General features: G+C 42.1%; 1 protein-coding gene across 2 annotated transcripts; it reads right to left on the bottom strand.

Annotated features, from left to right (window-relative positions):
- Nucleotides 1-6,025: 6,025 nt before the first annotated feature.
- Nucleotides 6,026-13,533, bottom strand: LOC127635204 (uncharacterized). Of its 2 annotated transcripts, XM_052115074.1 has the most exons (10): nt 11,936-12,203; nt 11,644-11,705; nt 11,234-11,494; nt 10,595-11,139; nt 10,415-10,496; nt 9,321-9,507; nt 8,967-9,088; nt 8,676-8,904; nt 7,488-7,634; nt 6,026-6,575 (listed from the first exon to the last, which is right to left on the bottom strand). In XM_052115074.1, exons 3-10 carry the CDS (start codon nt 11,363-11,365, stop codon nt 6,319-6,321), a joined length of 1,701 nt encoding a protein of 566 aa, XP_051971034.1. In that variant the 5' UTR covers nt 11,366-11,494; nt 11,644-11,705; nt 11,936-12,203; the 3' UTR covers nt 6,026-6,318. The 2 variants fall into 2 exon arrangements, with proteins under 2 accessions (XP_051971034.1, XP_051971032.1); XM_052115072.1 differs by lacking the exons at nt 11,644-11,705; nt 11,936-12,203 and adding an exon at nt 13,180-13,533.
- Nucleotides 13,534-13,603: the final 70 nt, after the last annotated feature.

Below are 13,603 nucleotides of genomic sequence, written 5' to 3' on the forward strand. Positions count from 1 at the left end.
TTGTTATTTTATAAACATATTTTTTGCTAATCTAATATTCCCCTTAAAAACCTTGTCTGATTATGACACCATTTCGCTTGCTTTTGGCACCCCCTACTGGAACTTTCACTGGGGAACTGCAGCCAAACGTGTAATGAGGCACGTAATTTCGTTTTGCAAAAAATGTGGCCACGGTCACGTAATGTTCATGAGATCAGGCTGCTACTTATTAATACGCATTTCTGGTATTATTGTACAAAATGCATCAGTGCAATTTGCTCTGCCTCTATAAATCTGTTTAACAGCCTCTCAATTCCTGATGGATAAAATCAAGTCTCGTTTTACTCTGAAATAACGAAAGTAAAATTGGTGGCAAATGCTGTTTAGAGTGTTTTTACAGATTTCAGAGCATGCATTAAAGACTTGACTTGAATGGTTTTAAACAGTTAGTTTGACTTTATTTATCTCTGACTTATTTCTGCAAAACAAGAGAACAGCGACATTTGGGCTGAACATCAAGGTATTGCTGTGTTTGGTGGCAGCAATCAGTGTCTTCTTGATCGACATGTGTGATGCGTGTGATCTGTGGTGTAATCTAGCCCTGTTTCGGACTGTAATCTAGTTGTGGAGCTTGATTGAGAGCAATCCAGTGCCCTTGTTTAGACATGTGAAAGCAGTAAACACAAGTCATGTTTATTTGATGTTGACTGCGCTGGAGTTAGTTGATCTGTGTGTGCTGGTTTATCCACCAGTGTCTGATCACTTCAACTGATTGCCTTGTGTGTGTTAGTAAAAGTATGTGAAACAATCGCTGAAATGATGTCCTTTTTATAGCAGCCTGGTCTCATGAACATTACATGACTGTGGCAAAATTTAGCAAAACAAAATAACGTACTTTATTACACGTTTGGCTGCAGTTTCCCAGTGAAATGTCCAGTAGGGGGCGCCAAAAGCAAGTGAAATGGTATCATAATCAGTAAAGGTTAAGGTGAATATTAAAAGGAGGTTTTAATGAGTAAAACGTACCTCACAAAACTTAAACGTTAACCTAAACCTAACCAATGGTGATCTAAAATGAAATGAGAGCTAATCACATTGGAATAAGTGTATAAATGTAGATGAGTCTGTAATACAAGCGTTAAATGTTGTTATAGTAACATTCATTCTGTAAGACTAGGTTGTTTTAGAGGGTTAGTTCACCCAAAATGACAATTCTTTCATCTTGTCTTACTCTCATGTCGTTCTAAACCTCATGACTTTCTCTCTTTCCTTCAAGAATGGAAGTTTTATAGGTTGACACAGCTTTTTTTTCAGTGAAAATTGTGACAGTGGCTAAAAATGTTCGTCTTATCTTTTGAGTTCCACAGAATAGGGAGTCACTCCCGTATAGGGAGTTAATAAATCATGACCGAATTTTCCTATTTGGGTGAACTTTCTCTTTAAGATGCAGATGGTTAAGATATAAAATAACTGAAATATCGGACAGGATTTACCACAAATACTTTCTCTCTCTCTCTTCTCTCTGCTTTAAGTAATGTAGACTTTACTAAAGGTGAAAGAAGAGGTTTGGTGATGAATGATTCTTGTCCTTTCTCAATTCCTTTGCCAGTTCTGTGGTTATTTATTCCAAGAGTTTAACAACAGCATGACCACAACACACACACACACACACACACACACACACACACACACACACGAAAACATGGAGTGTATTATATGTATATATAATCGAGAGTGCTAAAACAGTGCATTGTTTCTGCTGGCTCCATGTGTTCATAAATAGATCTAAATCAGGACAGAGAGAGGGAGAGAGAGAATGTGTGTGTGTGTGTGTGTGTGTGTGTGTGTGTGTGTGTGTGTGTGTGTGTGTGTGTGTGTGTGTGTGTGTGCTCCACGGTCATTCCCTCCCTTCTGTATGCTTGTGAAATGTGGACCCCGTTAATGGCCCCGAAACATTTAGGCTGGCCTGCCTACGATCCATCCTGGGTTTAACCAGGCTGGGTTGTGTGAGGAGCTCACAAATCCTTGAAAGATCTGGACAAAGTCCCATCGGTGAGCTCCTCCGGCAGGCAATGCTGCGCTGGCTGGGCCATGTAGCCTGCATGCCATGCCACCGCATGCCTAAACAGCTTTTGTTCGGCCGGATTGAGGGGGCTAAATGGGCACGGGCTGGAGAGGAGATGGAGTGATGTGGTACAGGAGGATGTGGAGCCGAGTGGACTTGCCACTGACTGGTACCAACGGTGTCAAGATCGGCCTCTGTGGAGAAGGCTCGTGAAGGACACTATTGCGGAGTTGGAGGCAGTCGCCCTCCAACAACAGTGGGTGGAGGAGCGATGCCAAGAGCAGAGCACCGGATGGCTAAAGCACAGCAAGCTGGCACAGTAGGGGGCACAGGTCAGTCAGTCGACCCATGGCATCTGGGTCTGCCCCGTGACCTCCTGCCAGCGGGCTTTCGACACTTCACAGGCTTTCGTCTCTTTCTATAATCCCAGACTAACTCGATGTTCAGTGGGGGGCTTCATGGGGGCCATGACATCTGTTGCAGGGCTCCCTGTTTTTCTATTCTAATCTTTTCTATATGCAAAAGTAATGTTTGGGAGTCTAACATTTATATTTCCTATTGACACACTAAAGCTGAAGCTATTAATGACCATCTTATGTCAAATGCTTTTGTGAAACATCGTATGTTCCTAAGAACGTTTGCACAGTATATATATATATATATATATACATACATATTATATATTTATGAAGGCTAATACTATTATTGTTAGTGCTTAGAAAATTGCTGAATAAATCTCGATTTTTTTTTTTACGTTTTGACAATGCATATTCAAAATAATTATTTCAATTGAAAAATACAGTAAAGTCTAGTTTAAAATAATCTAAAAATAATGTTTTCTCACACTGTTTATACTGAATACAAATAGGAAGAGTGATGTTTAATTATTATTAATTATAATAAAATAATAATTAATTACAATGCACAATAATAAAAAGTAATAATTGTCAACATTGCATTTTTGACTTGGGTTACATTTTTTAGAGTTTGGCCATCACTGTGGATGCGAACTCTGAAATCCAGGGAAACAGCGACATCGTGCGCTCAAAGTATGGTATTACAACTACAATTAAAAGTTCTTGTTAATATTTTAATTGTTTTTAATACGTCAGTTGTTTCGACTATGGGTTTACAGTGACTTATTGTTATAATATATATATTTTATTATATTTATTTTTTTAAGCTCAATTTATATTTTGTTGTGACCGTGTGAAGTGCGTTAACAAACAGTTTTGACTACCAGTGATCTGTCTGTCAGGTATGTGCTCGCGCTCGTTTCACTCCGTTAATATGTCAATAGCCGCAGAACCCAGCGAGATGCCTACCTAGACAACATTTTTGGACATCACAGTAAGCTGTCTACATAGAGAGCTTCATATCAAGGACATGTTATGAACCGTCTACATAGTGAGCTTCCTACCTGAGAATCATAGTGGGTTGCCTACCTAGACAGCATTTGTTTACGTCATAGTGACCTGCCTACCAAGACAACATAGGGAATCAGAGTGAGCTGCCTACTGAGGCAGTTTTTCTGACCATCATATAGTACAGTATGTAACTGTGCTAGTAGTGAGCTTCCTACCTGGGAAATGTAGTGGGCTGCCTACCTAGACAGCATTTGTTGATGTCATTTTTGGGACATCACAGAAAATGGTTGACCTAGGGAGCTTCATATCTGGAAAATGTAGTTTGCTGCCTTCCTAGACAGTATATTGTTAAATTTTAGTGAGCTGCCTACAAAGTGTGCATCCTACTGTACCTGGAAAATATAGCAAGCTGCCTTCCTAGGATGCATTTTTGCCATCATAGTGAGCTGTTTATGGAGTGAGCTTTCTAACTAGACAGCATTTTTGGCCATTATAGTGAGCTGCCTATGTAGTGAGCTTCCTACCTGGGGAAATTACAAGCTGCCTTCCTACAAAGAATATTTTGATATCAGAGTGAGCGGTCTACATAGTGAGCTTCCCACCTGGAAACGTAGACCTGCATACCTAAACAGCATTTTTCGGACATCATAGTGAGCTGCCTACCTAGACGACATCTACCAAAACAGCTGACCAGCATAGGTAACAGTCTACGTAGTGAGCTTCCTACCTCAGAAATGTTGAGCTGTTTACATAGTGAGCTTTCATCCCGGGAAATGTAACAAACTGCTTACCAAGACAGCATTTTTGGACATCACAGTAAGTCTACCTAGAGAGCTTCATATCAAGGACATGTAGTGAGCTATCTACATAGTGAGCTTCCTACCTGGGAATTGTAGTGGGCTGCCTACCTAGACAACATGGGGAATCCTAGACAGCATTTATGCCATCATAGTGAGCGGTTTATGTAGTGAGCTGCCTTCCTAGACAGCATTTTTGCCATCATAGTGAGTGGTTAATGTAGTGAGCTTCCTTCCTAGACAGCATTTTTGCCATCATAGTGAGCGGTTTATGTAGTGAGCTGCCTTCCTAGACAGCATTTTTGCCATCATAGTGAGCGGTTTATGTAGTGAACTGCCTTCCTAGACAGCATTTTTGCCATCATAGTGAGCGGTTTATGTAGTGAGCTGCCTTCCTAGACAGCATTTTTGCCATCATAGTGAGCGGTTAATGTAGTGAGCTTCCTTCCTAGACAGCATTTTTGCCATCATAGTGAGCGGTTTATGTAGTGAGCTGCCTTCCTAGACAGCATTTTTGCCATCATAGTGAGCGGTTTATGTAGTGAACTGCCTTCCTAGACAGCATTTTTGCCATCATAGTGAGCGGTTTATGTAGTGAGCTTCCTACCTAGACAGCATTTTTGCCATCATAGTGAGCGGTTTATGTAGTGAGCTTCCTACCTAGACAGCATTTTTGCCATCATAGTGAGCAGTTTATGTAGTGAGCTTCCTACCTAGACAGCATTTTTGCCATCATAGTGAGCGGTTTATGTAGTGAGCTGCCTTCCTAGACAGCATTTTTGCCATCATAGTGAGCAGTTTCTGTAGTGAGCTTCCAACCTAGACAGCATTTTTGGACTTTATAGTGAGTTGTCTATGTAGTGAGCTTCCTACCAGATGATTGACATCAAATGTGATGCAATAAATCTTAAGGAGCCAGGAGGTTTTAACTGAATAACTATTCCTCTCATCTCTTTTCTACACAGAGCTACTGTATGTGTAATACATCCGCAACCTGCCAATCAGTGCCGAGCCTGAAGTATTCGGCCTCCATAGCATCGCTAATATCACCAAGGACATCCAGGAAACCAGTCAACTTTTAGACAGGGTGCTGCTGACCCTACCAAGACAAACAAGAGGCGGAGCCAAATCACCACAGGTGGGAGGAGCCTATGCTGCCATGAATGGAATACTGCAATGGCACTGCTGGAACGAGTTTGTGAGACAGCCGGTGAGACACCTGCACCCCGTTGCCTAAAAGTAGACCAATCTTGTCAAAACCGGAGGCTTCGCCCAAGGCCTGAATAACCCTGGTGGCACTCCATCTGTAGATGTGTGTGTGTAACTACTGTGGTGTTACAAATGCAGCTTGACTAATTTATGCACTCCATGAATTTGTTGCAATCAGTGCAGGTTAGTGGCATACTGGGTGGTCCTTGAATGTATGCTGAAAGGCGAGAAACTCAGAGGACGGATCGGGAAGGTTCTTCCTTTGCTGTTCATGCCATAAAGGAGAGAGATAGCCGTCACTGTCTGGATCCTGTGTGGGCTTCAAAACAGGCAGGAGATGCTTTTGTACTAATATTAAGTGTTACATTTATAATTGTAAATCATATTTCAAATTGGTTGCATTTAGTAAATGCATGTGCTTTTTGACATCATTGGCTGTTCACTTTACATACATATTATATGCATCACATAATATCACTTGGGTTACCTTTATACCCCATTGTAATATAACTGCAACTCTCTGTATACTATGGTACCGTTCCACATTACACTTGTTCAATTCTACGTATAAGAAGCAAAGACATAACAGTAAACACAAGTCTTTTATTCAAAGTGTATATTTCCGGATTTATATGGCACTGTTCCTACCAATAAGAAAAAGTAAACAAAATATACAAATGAGAAGTAGTAGAATGATAATAAGCATCATTTATACATTGCCTTTCCAAAAGCTCAAGGTCACTTTATAATCAGTGAAGCACAAGGTAGAAAAAAAAAAAAGAGCATTAGCAACTAGAGATGGATCGATAGTAATGTGATCAAATCAGATTTTTAAGCTGAGACTTGAATGTGGAGATGTTACGGATATAAATATATAAATATATTGTTTTAGAAAAAAACTTTACTTGCCAAATTCAGACAGGTGAATCGAAATAGCTTCTTGCTTGTCTGGTTTTGTTTCTTCTGCAATGTTTAGTGGTATTTTGGAAATGGTCAAATGAGAGGACTGGTCTTTGAAAAATACATTCGGGTCCTTGCGCCTCTCCAGAACTTTCCGAACCAGACCATCTCTAAATTTGTGTGTAGTTGGTTCAAACTGCTTTTTGGATACGCACTCATTTGAGTGCTCAGGGAACACCCCGTTGTACCAAGGCACACCTACAAAAACAAAACATAAATAGTAAACCTTCACTACTGACACCACTAATAAATGTTACATTAAAAATGGTCCATTACCTTGACTTATTTATTTTATGTGAACACACACACACACACACACACTCACATGCACACACACACACACACACACACTCACTCACTCACTCACTCACAGACACACACACTCACTCGCAGACACACACACACAGACACACACACTCACTCACACACACACACACACACACACACACACACTCACTCACATGCACACACACACTCACATGCACACACACACACACACACACTCACAGACAGACACACACACACACACACACACACACACACACAGACAGACAGACAGACAGACAGACACTCACAGACAGACAGACACACACACACACACACACTCTCACAGACACACTCACTCACAGACAGACAGACAGACACACACTCACAGACAAGACAGACACACACACACTCACAGACAGACACACACACACACACTCACAGACAGACAGACAGACACACACACACACTCACAGACACACACACACACACTCACTCACAGACAGACAGACACACACTCACAGACAGACACACACACACACACACACACACACACTCACAGACAGACAGACACACACACACACACACACTCACAGACAGACAGACACACACACACACACACACACACACACACACACTCAAACACACACACAGACAGACACTCACACACACACACACACACACACACACACACAGACAGACAGACACACACAGACACACTCACACACATTCACAGACACACTCACTCACACACACACAATGTCAATAAAAATTTATCTAATTTCACATGCCATAATTTTGAGAACAGTATTCATTGTTCACAGTTTGGTGTTATTGACCACTTACCAGAAGTTGTTGTGGCCTGTTGACAATGTGCATTTTCATTGTAGTCAAGGATAGCAAGTTGAGTACGAGCTATCATGGAGGAGTTGTGAAAGTGCAGGTTCTTCTGACAGTACTTTACTAGTAATGAATGAAAAACTTCAAGCTTGCCTGAGAAATGAATGAATATATTCAGTCTGGTGTTCTACACTGATCACTTGCCATGTATACCAAGACATTGTGCTGTTGGTATAATGGGGCTTTTCCACTGCACGGTTCATCTCGACTCTGCTCGCTTTTTGGGGGTTTTCCACTGTGGATAGTACCTGGTACCTGATACTTTTTTTAGTACCACCTGGGTCGAGGTTCCAAGCGAGCCGAGCCGATACTAAATGTGACGTCAAAATCCTGCAGATCACTGATTGGTCAGAGAGAATCGTCACTAGTAGCGTCACTGGATTTCTGACACACGACATCAACCCGCTAGTTTTAAAGTTAGCAACAGCAATAACAGTATCATTTGTTTACTCAACTTTCAAATTGGGAAAAAATTAATGGCTGTGCACAAAATCAACGCTGTGGTCAATAAACGAGGTGCAGGCGGTCCACTCGTTAGCGATTAGCGAAACGATAAAGTCTCTCAGGAAGGGTATCAGCTGTTAGCCGCACACAGCTACCACCGGACCTACCAACAGTGAAGGGAAAAGTAAAAAAAAAAAACTTCCATCAATGAAAAGTGGAAGTGGTTCGACCAAATGGACGCTATCTAAATCGGCGAGCAATGGGAGGAAGAGTGCCCTGGACTGGTGTTGATCCACGATGGAGGATGGCATGTTGTTACGTTAACTCTATACTCTGCTTGAAAGCTTCACTTTATTTAGTTGACCAGCTACTGGAAAGCTTCTTAAACAACCAGCCCAATTTAACTGATACACTTGTGTAAAATCACCATGCAACAACTGCTTTATGCAGCACAATGAGCTAGTAGCTAACAGCTAGCGGTTGTGTTATTGTTTTGGTCAGTTTGTGTCATGTTTAAGATGATGTCATGGCAGTAGAGGTGGCGTAACTATGACGATCAGCCTATATAATCCTATATCCCACATTGAGGTGGCACTAAACTGCAGTGGAAATGCAAGCTAAGAAAAGTAAGGCGAGTAGAGTTGAGGCGAGTCAAACCGTAACGTGCAGTGGAAAAGTGCCATAACTTACTTGTATGCTTGAAAAGGGCCATTTGCCTCAGGTCCTTTAGGAGACCTTTGTCCAAGACAAGGGTCTTCAGTGTATGGAAGGCACGGGACTCTTTTTCAAGCCATCTCTTTCGTCGTTGCTGGTCAGGACTGAGGTCATTGTGGAGACATCTGCGTTGTCTTCCGTCTTCAATCCAACTATGTTCACCACAAATGTGATAAAGAATGGACTTCCACTTCTGGGTCAAGTCCTGAAAAGAACAGAGAAATTGAACAGCACAAATTGTTTGGTCAGAAACTTTTAACAACTTACATCAGGGTCACCTCCACAAGTTGCGCAGGAATACCACAAATGGTTGCATATACACTTTATCCAGGGCTGGAGTTTGTGGTTGTCCTTGTATCTTGACACGGATAACAATTTCTTGTATAACCCTGCCGAAAACAGTACAACTTTAATTTTCTTAATCCATGATCAAGGATGCTCAGATTAGTCATGCATGCAAAGTATAATAATAACAACAGTATTGAGGTAGTATTGCATCAGGCAAAACAGCAATTTTCAACTGCAACAGAAAGAAGTATACTTTACTGCATATATTGCATGTTGACAATACATATGCAAGCTCATTCATTAGGATGCATTTGTCATGCAACATTTACATACCCTTGACCACAAGGCAGATGTCAAACTCATGGTGCATATCTGGATAATCCACCCGCATAATCTTCCTTATAGATGGGGATCTATCTGTGGTCACCACATCTATTTGAATGCCTTGCTCCACTAGTCTGCTTAGACCTCTCTTGAAACCTATCGGCTCCATGGCAATGGAGCTAGATGCTTCTGTATCCTGTAAAACACAACAATAGAATACAAGACAAACAAAGTCAGTATTACAAATAATGTTCAAACATACACTCACGACCGCTTTGTACCGTACACATGCATGCGATTATCTAATCAACTAATCGTTTGGCAGCAGTGCAATGCAATGCAATCATGCAGATACGGGTCAGTGTCTTCAGTTAATCTTCACATCAACCATCAGAATTGGGAAAAATCTCAGTGATTTCGTCCGTGCCTATTAAAGTGATCGTGAGTGTATTTCATCTTTCTGAATTTACATTTGCATTTACATTTATGCATTTGGCAGACGCTTTTATCCAAAGCGACTTACGGTGCACTTATTACAGGGACAATCCCCCCGGAGCAACCTGGAGTTAAGTGCCTTGCTTAAGGACACAATGGTGGTGGCTGTGGGGTTCGAACCAGTAACCTTCTGATTAACAGCCCTGTGCTTTAGCCACTACGCCACCACCACTCCATAGTGTTGTTGGAATAGTTTGTCTAGGCACTGATTCAATAACCAATTCGAAATTTTACACATAGGTTATATGAACTTCCTCTTTAGTAACATGTTATAAAGTGTGGAATCAGCTATTATGTATGTAGAGCGGAGGAGGGCGGGGCCGGGCTGGAACATGGGGGCGCGCGAGGGATAAAGGTGGCCGGTGAGTCCGTAGAGAGTCGACTCTCTCTCTTGAACCGTCGTCACCAGCCATCTTTATCCCTTGTGCGCCCCCATCAGGCTGATTGGGGACAGGGCGTGCGTTGTTCCAGCCCGGCCCCGCCCTCCTCCGCTCTAAAATGTACATTACCTTTTGAGCTACTCAAAGACTTTACTAAGGGGTAAAAAAAAGCTGAATTTCAACTATGCATTCCCATAACATTGTTGAATTATCGGCATGCACACTCACTTGCACCAACTCAAAGTGGACAATTTTATGGGTTGTATCATCCATCAAACTGTATGTGTTATATTTGGCAGAGGTTCCTGGGCTGTAAGGAGTAGAGGGAGAAACCAAACAAAAAACGCAGTTGTTACAGTCCTGAGGTTTTTTGTTTTATGACATCCAACAGATTCCATATCGAATTACCTGTCTGGTCTCCCGTCCCCGGATAAATGCACTCCCTTCTGGAACATGTTCTGTATTCGTAATTGATTAAGCAGCGTTGTCTGCTGCTCTCTGTATGCAGCATCAATGACAGGGATGAGGTAAGATGACTGCAGAGCATAGAAAGTGGATTTCTTTGGCACTTGAAGGTTGAGCAGGGTAGCCCAATCAGCGATGTCTGCATATGTTGCTCCGGTGAACACTGCGCTTGCTGACACCAGAAGGTTGTTTGCAGGCATTCCTCGAACATCAGAGCATGAACTCCACTGCCCATAATGTCTTTTTTCACATTCCCACTGAACACGGATGAGGCTCCCGGATGTCGCTGTTTTGGTTTCTGTGACAGGCGCACCACATTCTTGACATCTCCGAAACATCTCCATCACACTGGACTCGTTGATGATCCATTTTCTTTCTTTCCAATGTACTTCCTCATCCTCTTCCTCTGCAGTTGGACTTGAAGTTGACGTTGAACTTAGTGGAACAAAACTAAGCTCCTCCTTGTCTGATGGAGGGACTAATGAAAGCTGTCGAAAGACAAATACATTATTCCAAATGTGACCAACAGCACAACTGGCCAATAGTCAAGTTGTACGACAAATTGTATATGTGTATACTTACTGACTGATAGGTGCGAATGGGAGGAAGGGCAAAGTACGTCCCAGACGTCGATGGAAGTGTCCGATGTCCAACTGATTCTGGACTTGTAAGCATCAAAATGAGATCTGATTGAGTTTCCTCAAGTTGTCCCATGTTCTTCTGCCTGACTGCTGATTGTGGAACACCCGCCAAAAACACCCCTACGCCTAGGACCTCAGTCTTTTCCTCGTTGTCTGCTGCTGGGTAGTACTGACTTTGGTGAAATGGATCACTACACGTCTCCTACAACAAGCCATCATGCATCATGCAAATGTTGTAAATCAGATGCAGAGATTAAACAAAGAGACCAATTAATTCAACAAGAATGACATTAATAATTCATTACATAATTTAATAGTAATATATTATAATATGAAATGAATATAACATACAGTGCTGTGAAAAAGTATTTGCCCCCTTCCTGATTTCTTCCATTTGTGTGTATTTTTCAGATCTTCAAACGAGATATAAAAGAAAAGCAACCGGAGTAAACACAAAATACAGTTTTCAAATATATTAAAAAAATGTATCCAAAACCTACTGGATACAGTCCATATGAAAAATTAACTGCCCCCTTAAACTTAATAGCTGGTTGTGCCACCTTTAGCAGCAGTAACTACAATCAAACGCTTCCGATAACTGGAGATCAGTCTTTCACAACACTGTCGGGGAATTTTGTCTCACCCTTCTTTGCAGAACTGCTTTAGTTCGGCTGCATTGGAGTGTTTTCAAGCATGAACTGCCCATTATGGTCCTGCCACAGCATCTCAATCGAGGACTTTGACTAGGCCACTCCAAAACTTTCATTTAGCTTCTTTTGAGTCATTCAGAGGTGGACTTACTCCTGTGCTTTGGATCATTGTCTTGCTGCATAATCAACTCACGGACTGATGACAGGACGTTCCCCTTTAGGATTTTCTGGTTGGGAGCAGAATTCATGTTTCCCCCAATTATTGCAAGTCACCCTGAAGCAGCAACAAATCCCCACACCATCACACTACCACCACCACCACCATGCTTGACTGTAGGTATGATGCTCTTTGTGAGAAAATCTCTGATTTACGCCAGATGTAACGGGACCCCGGTCTTCCATTCAGTTCCACTTTCGACTCATCGGTCCACAGAACATTCTCCCGAAAGTTGAGGATCATCAAAGTGTGTTTTGGCAAAATTCAGACGAGCCTTAATGTTCTTCTGGGTTAGCAGGGGTTTTCGCCTCACCACTTTTCCATGGATGCCATTTTTGGCCAGTGTCTTTCTAAATGTGGCGACATCAACAGTGACCTTTTATTGATGTGGGATAGGCCTGCAGTTCTTGGATGTTGTCCTTGGGTTTTCTGTGACTTCCTAGATGAGTCGTCGCTGTGCTCTTGGAGGAATTTTGGAAGGTCGGCCACTTCCGGGAAGGTTCACTACTGTGCCAAGTTTTCTCCATTTGGAGATAATGACTCTCACTGTGGTTCTTTGGAGTCCCAGAGCCTTTGAAATAGCTTCCCAAGACTGATGTATTTCAATCACCTTTTCAATCATAATTTCTGGAATTTCTTTCGACCTTGGCAAGGGTGCCATTGGGTGAGACCGTTTGGCCAACTTCATCCTGCTGAAAAAGTTCAATTTAGGGGTTGAGATGATTGAACAGGACTGGTAGTAATCAGGCCTGGGTGTGTCTAGTCTGAACCCCTTTATGAATGCAGTTTCATAGATTTGGGGAATTAGTCACTAATGGTGGCGAATACTTCTTCACACATGCCCAGTTGGTATTGGATAACTTTTTTGGCTTCAATAAATAACAATCATTTAAAAACTGTATTTTGTGTTTAGACAGACTCCAGAACTCTGGAATTTTTTCAACAATGTAGCATAAGATATACAGAAGAAATATGGATGGGGGCAAATACTTTTTAACACCACTGCATCTGCTCACATACCTCAGTTCGCTGTAAAATCAAAGGCACAGCTGATGATTTCAGAAATCGTCGGTTGTTTCCCTTGGTTGGTTGGAAATCGGCAGGGGAAAAATGTTCACTGCAGACCCTCAACACTTTGAGATACTCGATGGGTGTATTGAGGTCCCGGCGTGTCGCGAGCAGCCACAGCGTCAGTCGCTCAGGATCACTGATGGGAAATCTGTGGAAAGTTAGTCTTTCCTCATGCGGTAATGGCCGCGGACGTAATCTAACGGGCTTTGCGAGGTTGAGGCATCCAAAATAAGCACACCCAATCACCATTTTGAAAAAGAAACAGATACTAATACAAATCTATATCAAATCCACAGCATTACTCTTCCTCTACTGTAACTTCACTCCAGAATTGAGGCGCAATTGCGCCACCTGCTGGACTGTAGCGTGACGC

Source organism: Xyrauchen texanus, chromosome 42 (assembly GCF_025860055.1).
Source record: "Xyrauchen texanus isolate HMW12.3.18 chromosome 42, RBS_HiC_50CHRs, whole genome shotgun sequence".
Classification (NCBI taxonomy): domain Eukaryota; kingdom Metazoa; phylum Chordata; class Actinopteri; order Cypriniformes; family Catostomidae; genus Xyrauchen; species Xyrauchen texanus.